Source organism: Bombus bifarius, unplaced genomic scaffold (assembly GCF_011952205.1).
Source record: "Bombus bifarius isolate JDL3187 unplaced genomic scaffold, Bbif_JDL3187 scf7180000009243, whole genome shotgun sequence".
Taxonomy (NCBI): Eukaryota; Metazoa; Arthropoda; class Insecta; order Hymenoptera; family Apidae; genus Bombus; species Bombus bifarius.
The window spans coordinates 2,165,401-2,177,150 of NW_022884989.1; the positions used below are offsets into that span (position 1 = coordinate 2,165,401).

At 31.8% G+C, this 11,750-nt stretch overlaps 1 protein-coding gene across 2 annotated transcripts in view; it reads right to left on the minus strand.

The window, feature by feature from the left end:
- Positions 1 to 11,750, minus strand: part of LOC117214802 (calcium/calmodulin-dependent 3',5'-cyclic nucleotide phosphodiesterase 1-like) — a 96,028-nt gene that overhangs the window by 16,102 nt on the left and 68,176 nt on the right. For both annotated transcript variants that reach the window (XM_033461150.1, XM_033461152.1), the window contains exon 2: positions 97 to 252. In XM_033461150.1, coding sequence (XP_033317041.1) covers positions 97 to 252 — 156 coding nt within the window. The remainder of the gene's footprint in view (positions 1 to 96; positions 253 to 11,750) is intronic.

Genomic DNA, 11,750 nt, shown 5'->3' on the forward strand with positions numbered 1-11,750 from the left:
TTCGTTATTTAATCACCATGATGTTATTAACCTTATAAAGTAATCCTATAAAGGTCTTAATATACTATACAACAATCGTGTTATAGAGTCACTTACTCGATAGCTGGCCATTCCGACCAGGCGAGGAAGGGTTGTGCAATCGAGACGACGTTGTACTAGTGCAGCTTGTAGTTGCATTAACGTTTGGAGATGCACCGGGTGAGGACACTGCAATATCGTCTCTCGTGACTCTTCGATCCGGTGGAGATGCAACTGCAATTCAATGAACAAGTATAAATTACTACTAATGCAATATTAATGTAACATATATTTATTAATGTAAATTTTCATCGATTTATCGTCAATTTATAACGGTACATTTATTTCGGTTTAGTCTTCGTTTTGTTGCCTATTGATTATGTATGTAGTATTATTTCAAATGGTAACAAGAGGGAGATGCTGCTAATTTTATATAATTCAGGAATAACATACATATGTATAGTGGCCTCGATGATTTAAAGACGGGGAAAATTAATACTTTTAAAATTGAAATTTCATTTTATGATTATCGCAATATCCTTTTTCGTAGATGCTATTTTTTATTTTATCATTGAACAATGAAGGATTACTTCAAGATGTTATATCGATCTATTTACTTTTTTTCTCTTCTATAAGAGTTCATATATTATGCGCTAATTATTAGAATAATTAGAAAATTTCTTGCTCATGATATTTCGATATTTGATAATACAATATTCTTATCTTAAAGCAGTTATCGCACGTACAGAAAAAGGGATAAAGTAAAATAGTCACTAAGAAAAGAATTGAAAGTGAATGAAAGTGAATATTTACGACATTTTATTGTCGGTGCGTGTATCAAGAGGAAAACGTTCTAGCAAGTCAGTGAAGATTATAATTAATGGGAATATTTCCGCATGGAATGAATGATGATTAGGTAGAAGTAAGGATAATTCGGAGTCCATTCGAAAGCGACAAACCGTCAGGATAATCACTCTAATTGATTGATCAAACAGACGTGAAAACAACAGGTCCGCATAGCGGAATTCGGTGGAAGAGCTATCGATTCGTGCTGGATGTCTGTGGATAACAAATTAGGCCTGCAGCAGTCCAATCAATTGTGCTCGGCTTACAATGCTATCACATTGCATCTGATAGTAGTTATGGGAAAATTAGGTAGAAATATGATAGAAATTCGGGAAACTTGAGGTTTCATCATTTTCTTTGTGCATTTTTTTCTTCATTTAATTTAGGATATTTATAACTTTAAATATTTCAACGTATTTCAACATGAAAAAATACTAGATAGAACATTTTAAGAATGTTATAATGCTTTAAATCAATATAACAATTTAAAGCAATCTTTATATTATATTAGATATTTTAAATCTAGAAAACATTCTGCTATTCTTTTCATCATCGTATCTTACAATATTTTTGAATTATTACAATTGCTAGCGACATTTCACTTGTTATCTTTGATATAGAAATTATCTTAAGTGTTAAGTATCTAACATGTTATATCGCATAATTTCCTGTTATACAATGTTCTTTTGTGCAATCGTGCAATGGATAACAGAGGAAATTTATCGCGCCACAAGAAATTGATAACATCATTATAACCGGATTATTTTTAAGGCTGCAAAAGAGTTACCGTATTGCAAAATAGAATCGCTTTACGCTGTTACTTTGTGCTATCAATGAAATGAAATTCTAGCGTCATTTCTAGTGATGTATTACCTGTACCTAATTAACAGTTTTACTTTTCCAGGTTCCCGTGTGGTTAGTTTTATCGCGCCGGATACCTAATCAACCTAAGTATTACTATTTCGAAGCGTGCAACTCGCAATCATGTTCGTAATAACGTTTACTTCGTTTCTAATTAATCAGAGTCATTCTCGCGAACTCATTTTACTTTCAACTAACCCGTTCTTGTTTCTTTAATAAAAATTTGTTAATAAATTTTGGAAGATGCCAAAACTTTTAAAAGAAAGCAACGAGAAATGCTCTGACATATCGCAGCGTCTTAGGTTGCTTTACTTTCTTTTAAACGGAGAAGAGCAAAGAGGAATGCTCAAAAAGTTAAAAAAGTTCCAACGATTATGGTTCTGGTCTAAAGTTATTTAAAATGAACATGCCATGGATTTTAGGTGAAAATTTTAAACAGAATATTAATAGTAGAAGCAGGAATGTTTGGAAAATGGAATTTTTGGATAATTAAGTTTCCTTTTCTTTCTGTTTCAAGTGCTTTATGTTAATACTTTGCAAGAAATTGTCAGAAGGATTGTTGATTCTTTTTGATATGAATAAATTATACTGATACACTTGATTCATACTAACATTGATTCAACGAGTGCATGAACTTTGATGTTCATTCGTGCCCATTTCAATTTACATCTCATGTAAATCTACAAATTGAGTTGAATCGAAACTCTTTTCGATATTTCAATAAAATTTTCTATACAAACCAGTATCTGTTTATTAATTCAGCTCTATCGAAACTGAATGCCTAAATAGACAAGTTGAAATAACTTGTTCTGAATGAGATTTTGAAAACAGCTGACGCGTATTCTACGAAGCTAAGATTTATAGAATTAGAGCGAACATTTTATACGCTATATGTGTATACGATGTAATTCAATTCATCTTCCTTTATTAAACTATTAATAAACTGGTTAAAAATAAGCTGAAGGATTCTGCGATTTTTAGAATATTCTGAATTTAATATTTCGTTTGAAAGTTATTCTTTCAGTCTCTTCTAAAATCAATTCTGAATTTAAACCAGCAGCATCGATAACCCGTAACCTGATATCCTTTGATCCTATAGAATCTGAAAAATATTTATTCGATGATAAGAAACATTTTCGAAGATTTTCCACGTGAATTTCTTTATGTTATTTTCATTTTGTAAACGTTTCAGCCTTATCTCGGTACTTACAATAAAAAATATGTATCAAGTTACGTATAATTAATTATAGTATAAAAAAAGCAAGCAGTAGTTTAGAAAAATGCTATATGCTACCAATAATATAAGTATATAAACATCTAGTTCTTTTAAAGATTTACTTTTCGGCAATTAAACGTCGCATTTCTATCGATGTCCTGTTTCTTCTAGGGTTTCGTAAATTTTCATTGGCGCTTAAATAACCGTAATAAATACATTTAATTGTTTCCACGATAGCGATCAAGACAAACTGCTTTTAAATCTAAACATATGACTGGAAAGACGCAGTAGGTCGCTCTCGACTTAAGCATTCAATAAATTGTACCAACTGGAAATCGACAAGATTGAGTCGCCAGCATGGCTCGCTTGAATTTCGTGATTCATGGCTGACGATAGTGACCCGATCAAGTTCCGCTCCAATGAATCGTGGATCCATGCAAATTTCTGTCCGTTACGGCACGTGTAATGAAAATACAATTATGTGGTTCTATAGTACTTATTATGCATCCTCGGTTACAGTTATCACGAATCAATGCACGTTCTCAATACTGACTGTGTTAGTATCGGTGATTGAAATCGTGTAATTGCGTCCAAATAGACGACATTTGTTTAGTGCTTATCGGAATTTGTTACAAATGAAATGATTTTTTTATTCGAATTTTTTTTAAATACAAATTATTAAAACTTGAAATGATCTGCAAATTTTTGGACAGTGATTTAAGGTTGCGAAGAAAGGGAAAAAATATATACAAATTTTTCGAATCAATATAAGGCGCATAAATTTTTTATTAAAATATTCGACTATGTAACGAAGTCTAAAATTCAAATAAACATAATTTCGCTCATTTAGTTTCGGTGTTATTATAGAATCTAATTTATGTAAACTCGTTCGTTACATCTTCATTACTTGTTTATATCACATCTATCACTCTGCTGTAAGTAATTAAGAGAAAGAAAAGACAAAATGTGAACGTGAACTTATACTAGTTGGAGTTGAACGTAAGGATTTCTAGACGAGTAAGATGGTTTCCAGACATTCTGTCTGCTGGATGTTGACTCTTGAGACGGCCACTTCACTTCTACTTTAAAACTAACCTTGCGCTTCTCTGCAGTCGTTTTTTGCGTATAAAAGCATGAAGTAATCGGCTGTATCTATTGGCCAACCCTCTACTTCATGAAATTGCAATTTTTGACCAGTGTTTACTTTCTTTATCGATCGATGAAATTTTGCATAAAATTCAAAATTTTTGACAGATATATTACAATAAATTTTGGACACTTTTAATTTCTATTGTAATATATGAATGTACAAAGTCTTAAATAATAATTATATTGTCAACGGCATAGCACGCGTAAAAGATACGTTTTTGCACTTTATGAACGTTAAACAAAAACGAGTATTTCTTTCCAATTTTCTTTTTTTTTTTTTTTTTTTACAGTGGAGGAAATTGAATTTTCAAAGGTGCAGCTTCAGAGGGATCTTGTCAAAAGGTGCGGTTTAAAAAAGTGCATTGGCACGTAGTGAATCTGGTTTAAAGCTCGACGCGTCACGTAGAACCAGTCTATAACGTGTACGTCGAAAACACTTTAGTCGTTGTATTATGCTAAACAATTTGCGCTTTCGGCGTGTTACGTTAATTAAACCGATATTACTATTTCAGCGGACAATATAAATGAAAATGCGTTTGTTGCTAACGTATATACATATCTACATATATTACGTAGAATTGAGAAAAGTGTCGTTTATATCGAGGCAAACAATTTTTGCTCGAGTATAATTACATATTTGACTAATAAATTTTGTGGAACGAAAATGTGTGAAAATTCTCATGTTTTGTTTTTAAACAGCTAATAGTCCTGTGAACATGACTTCACGGACTACTTTCTACAAGTCTAAGGTCAAGACAGTTTAGTTTCCAAATACAGTATTATTCAAATAATATTATTTAAGATTAAGTAACAATTCATTTCACAAATGGAACAAAACATTTATCTGAATAAAAGTATATTTTGATAATACCAAATCTTGGTTCGTTTCATTAGTTGGAAATACAGTGTAAAAAATCGGTATCTAAAGGGATACTAAAGTGCAACTAGAACGTGATGCATTATACTTTATACCTTTTGAAGAGAATTTAGCAAACATCCTGCGAACGAATTTGCCCGACACAGATAAAATTATCCATTGTATTGTAAGGTGCTGGAATGGAAATAAATAGGGCTACAAATGACGAAACTAAAATTTTATAGTAAACAATGTTTTTGTTTACCAAAATGTTATTTATTGACAAACTATTACAAAACTTATTTATTACCTGTTTACGATATTTTTATTTTAATATTTCAAAGACCTTTTGACAATAAAAAATTACAAAAAACTATAAAAGGAATTATATATTTTAAGCAAGAATGTAAGCCCATTATTTAATTTCTTTAAAAAGGCTGTAAGTGTCAGTACAGATTTTCTTACCTGATGGGATAATCGAAATGTATAATTTATCTACGAACATGTTCTCTCACGTGATAACACTTTCCTTCATATTTACTGATATTGATCTTCACACAAACTATCTTTTCGAGGAAAAAAGTTCTTTTTTAATTTTTTCAAAAATAGCTATTACAGCTTTTACTTCCACCGTTCAATTTTAGTTTCAGGAGGAAGACTGTGAAATTGTATCCCCATCTGTTTGTCCACCGATTTAATGGATCGTCGTCAGTTGCGTTTATGTCCCTTGAGAGTGCCGAATGTCTCGTAAAACCGAAAAGTTTTTAAGGCTCGCGATGCGTGCGCTGATATTTTGCACATGGGATTTTCATCGTTCGATAAAGGAAGCTTTATCGAATTTTGCTTGCTTGGCAGGTAAATACAACGCTGCCTGTGTAGTTGAAAATTAATTATTATTTCCAACAGCGCAGCGTTTCGAACGACATACTTTTCACGTTTTAGCTCATGTATTTTATTTATCGTATCTCGTACCTTGTGCTTCATATTTGGTATTACACTACGGTTGAAGCATGACAAACGGGAGATATGTAAAAATAAATAGAGATATAAATGTGTATTATATTTCAATGCCATTATTCAGTTGTCATATCAGGCAAGCAATCGAACCGATACAAGTAAATATAAAAAGAAATTTAATATTAATAATATCAGAGGTCAATAATATCAGACGATGGAAATTATTTCCTCTTATTATTACATAATAGAATTGCCAAGTGTGTTACAATATTGTTATTGGATAATAAAGATTATATTATCCCTATGATTTTTAAAAAGAGATATCAAATACTGAAAGCAACTGGAAGATTGAAATTATTTTTATTCGATTAAAAGTAATAGAAGTCTTTTAAAAATAAGTATACGTAAATACGTAGTAATTTTGACATTGATTGCAAACGTCGATTACAGAGGGAACCATATAAACACAATTGATTTTATACGTAGAGCTTGTCAAATCCATCTACATATTAATTTCATGCTCCTGTATAATATTTTCCTTTAATGCAATTTTATGGAAATTTCATTTTATTTATTGCCAGTACGAATAGAAACTGACAGCACAATTTTGTTAACGGGATTAGAATTGAGTTTATAACTCAATAACATTAAATAACACTATGCATTGTCCCACACTGAATAGAATACAAGAATATCAACTGTACCACAAAAATTTAGCGACCGATATTAGCGACTTTAATATTTCGACCAGGTAGTTCCATTATGATGATTTTCAATCGCGGTCCGGTTTCCAGAGAATGAAACGAGACCGATAAAAATTTTAATGAAAAATTTAATACATATATACATACACAAGCAATAGTAACAATACATATAACGATGAAAAAGTTGAAACGCATAAATTTCAGTTTGATCATCTCCAGTTTGAAGTTTATGTTTGATTCATGCTTTAAGTTTGAAATATTTTTTACTGTATTAGAAGAATTATCAAAGATATTGAATCGAACAAATAAGACGATTAATATAAGACAATATTTTTTGATAGATTAGGTGTTTACGATATCAAAGAGTGTTGATAGGTATTGAAGAAAAATGACAAAAAGAAATAAGAAGAAATTAATGTGGAAGAGATGTAACGCAAAATATATTAAAATAACAATCGTAAAAGGTAAAGCCCTATCTTGTTTGCAAAGCACATGGACGATGCATGCGTGACTTTCAAGTCACAGAGCATTATAGGGGTTAATAAAACAGCTGTTAGTCGTATTTCAGTATGAATCACTGTTACGCAATAAAAGATAATTTACAAGTAATATGTTAGGCTTTATTACGTGGTGTTCGCATAGCCATAGACAAACCATGCTTCACAGACACGGCGAATGAGATTAACTAATTACGCCTGTTCTATGTAACTTTCAACCGACCTCAATAACGTCGTATTCCTGTTACAATCACATGGAAACTAAGTCTGGGCAATTTTAATATAAAGCTGCTTAAAGTAGAACAACTGGCAGGTTGTATTAATATGAATACACCATGTAATGAATTGAAATAAATTTGTAATTAATAGGAGAGATAATCGTTGTGAACTTTCCTATATAAATATTTCACTAATTTTTTCTTATATTTCTTAAGAGTTAATCACAACAGCGAGTTGAAATAAGTTTTTGATTGAAAAAAGTCACCGTTCAAATCTTTCTTTCGCAAACATTTCCCGGTACTAATTTTCCTCTTACATCGCTTAGGATGTAATTACGGACAATAAAATCCATATTTTAATAAAAAAAATGACTGCAAACATCACAATTTCTGTTTTTCTAAATACTATACTAAAAGAATACGTTAACTTTTTGATCACAACGACAGTTCGCTGGAAGTTTAATTTATAAAGCAAATCATTTCAAATAGCTGAAACATGTGGCTTGTAATCAAAATGCAAATTTGATTATTCATCGATGGACAAATGTTGGCGCCATAACCGTGTGGGACTGTGTATTCATAGAAGATACATCAGTAATGTGCTAAAAGGATTACTATTAATCCCCTGTAATAATAATCATAATCGTCACGAGATATTCTAAAGTTAAATAGCAATCATTTTGCCAAATAATATCGAGCAATGTATCCATCAATTATTAATCTGAAATCTAGACGAATAATGAGATCAAGCTATCAATGATGCTATGATGTACGATCAGCGTGAGGCATAATAAATGTTTCAGTCGCAGTTCTGAAAATACTTGAAAATTTGAACGATACATGTACGTATATCGGTGCAGATTCTGAGTGTATCATATATTATACGATATAGTTAAGTATATTGTTTTCTTTTATTAGCTGATATTTTTCGGGTCGAACGTTCGGAAAATCGGAATTCTGCTATAATGAAACTCGAAATACTACGTTCTTAGATTTATTTCAGGCGGATTTTTCATCTTGAAGACCGTATGTAACCACGCCCTATGTCCTTTAACTCTAAGTAATAAATTCTGAGATCACAGGCTTCTTGGATTAATTATGGCGAGTTTCACGACACGATAAAGTTGAAGGTTCTACAGCCTCATAGATGTTGTTGTGTAAAGCAGGTTTTATAGCTTCAAGGTAACCTGTTACTTTCTTTACCATAGGTTCTTGTGTGATCTTAGTTTAATGTAGATTCCAAGACTACCAAGTTACTAAATCATAGATTTCAAACTTCCATGGATAGGGATGGTTACTGATGCGTCTGACGACTTCTGAGTTATATAAAGTGGTTTCCGCATCTCTGTAGATAGTGAGCTTGCGGTTCCACGATCTCGGGTTGTCCAAGACATTGCTAGGTCATTGTGGTGGTCTGTGGCGTATCTTACCGCTTCGGGTGATACGCGAATGCTTGGCTTTACCACGGAGCAGACCGAGCATTGTCCCGCAATCTCGGCGCCTGACGATCGAAGATTTAAGCAGCGGGGTCGAAGATAGGTTATTTTCTCTCATTTCTGTTTCGTAGACCTTCTGTCGTAAATCCTGAAGTTTATGAAACTGGGAAACTCGTGAGATTTAACAAATTTCTTAAATATATCAGCTCTCTGAGTTTTCCATGTTCAAAACTTTTAGACTTAAGTACAGACGTTAAAAAATATTGATCGATCTCCGTCAATTTTAAAATTAGAAAGTCAATATCCTTTAAGAAGCCGGAAGTTTTCAAATCGTTCAATGCCTACCTTTTTAGTTGAAAAATGTGGCCAACGATCTGCAATAGATGAACTAAGATTAAACAAGCTGAATTAAGACTTAACTGAAACACGATTATGGTTACGCAATTATGGTAAAATTATCGACGTCGACACACATGACATAAATTGGTCTATAGTTTTGTACATACACTGTCATAAATACGATATTGCTAAAATATCATCGAATAGGGTGATTCTCTTTCCAGCTTTAATATAACTTTTGAAGTTATACCTTAGAAAGGTGTACTTTAATACAACTTCAAAAGTTATATTGAAGTACACCTTTTTTAAATCACTAAATAACGTAAAAATCAGAAAACCTACAACATTGTATTCAATATATTTCTCAATTTTAACTTTCAATTCTTTTTCCAGCTATTTGTTTTCTTAGAATATGAGTCATTATTCACGGGGCAGACTTAAAGTTCGACTATTTGTCATTCGCGTTGAGTCATGACTCGTTACTAACTAGTAATTATTATTGTGACGTCTTTTGGGTACTGCAGACAAAGCGTCTAGTTTAATTAATTCTCCATTCGTACAGTTCGATTAAGCAGGCTCACAGCTAAGGTAAATAAGCCATGAACAGCCTGTTGGATACTCCTTTTGTCGTTGGTGTAAAGGATTGATGTGTTGTGCAGGTTCATAACATCTATTAAGCCTTTGTTCCTCTGTTATCATGCTGAATTGATCTCGGTAATGACACTGACGTTCCATCTCCAATTATCAACTATGTAATTTTCGTTTTGTTCAGGGGAGTGTTGGCAATTAATAACACGGGCATAATACAAGTATCACTTCAATTGAAGTTCCATTCTTCTCTTTTTTCTTTTTTCTAATTATAAAATTTACGAAAATATGAATTTGCAAAATTATCCGCAGTCCATTTACGAGATTAAATAACGATGAAATTAAACAATATATAGCTTCGTAACGCAGAAAGAAAAAGGAGGAATCACGAAGATAAAAAAAATGAAACGAAACTGCGTTTCGTACGACTAGTACGCTTATCGGTAAAACATCTGCACACACTAAACGCTGGACAGTAAAGGTCAGGTCAGAGAAGGTATTTGTATGGGCGAGATAGTTAAGCGAGGACTTTTGAGGGTATTGCTTTTGTGTGGATGTCTCTGGTGGTTCGCATACAGTTATACAAAATGTACTTACACAATCAGTACGCATAATCCAATTGTTGCTTGCAAATATTTGTACCAAACTACACGTCGTTCGTATATGTACGTTTATTTATGTAAGAAATTAGGTATATATTCTATATATCTAGTCTACGTAGAACTAGACATTCTATCTACGTGCATAATAGTTTTGGTACATATGTGCATACATAGATATGTGACACTTATTAGAATTATTATCTAGAAAATCTCGTTAAGTTCGTGCGATTTAATCGTGATAGCAAATGTTTATATAGTATTAGACAGATTTGATCGCCATGATCCGTAATTCTTTTCTAAATGTATCAGATTACACGTTTACACGAAGATCAACATGCTCTTCGATGTTTTATCAGTTCAAGCTAAGGTATTATCCAATGTAACTTTAATATGATCACGAGTGTTCTTTAACTGATCTTGTAAACATACTGAAAAAATTCCGAATAATCTTAAACAATGTTCGTGCTATGAAAACATAAATAATGTATGAACAATTATGTTACACAGGTAAGTAAGATATTCTGTACGAATAGATAAGTTACTGAAAAGTAATAATTAATGTACCGTAAATTCCATATATGTTTATTCTTCAGAATTACATTTTGTAATTTAGATAACAGACAAATTGTTGGAAAGCAACGTTTAACTTATCGTTAAAAGTACCTCTAATACGGTCAGTTGGATATGTTAAATAGTAAGGAAGGACATAATGAACACAAATACAGCGTAAGGCTACTTGTCTATGTATAGTGCAAAATTTAGTAAGCGAAAAGCGATATGTTATTTCTTTGTTCCTGAAGTACTTCGTACAACACAAAAGCATTACTGTTATGAAATACTGGCAAATTAAAATTCGACAAGAGAAAAGTGAGACAATTACAGAATATAATTGCGTTGACGATAAGTATGTACATTACGAGACATTGTCTATAATCGAAATAGCGAGATTAACACAATTGATATAAAAGATATCCAAGTGTTAGCTACGTAATTAACTGTATCATTAAAACGTTATATATCCAATTCGTTGTTTCATAATTGTATCGATCCACGCGAAGAATGAAAATAAAGTTTATTATCGTCAGAAGACGATAATATTTCATTACGAAATATAACTCTTGCGACTTTGTAATACGAAAAATTTAATGAATTTAATGAAAAATTTACGAATTTCCCTTTTGCAATTTTATCTTCTTTTAGAGATAATATCATGTATATGTCAAGTTTAAATGAATTAAACGAATAAGTTCGTTATCGATACTAAAATATTTAACACAATTTCTGAACAACGTCGTCGAAAGGTACTCTTCTTTTTGACAATTGCCTATCTTTGAGATGTTATCTCTAATTAATAGCGAAAACAACTTGTAAGCGAAATATTATCGAATAATAATATTTTTCTAAGATACCGTATTTACAGAATTAATTGCCACCTGTATGAATTTTCCTTTCCTTTCTTCGTC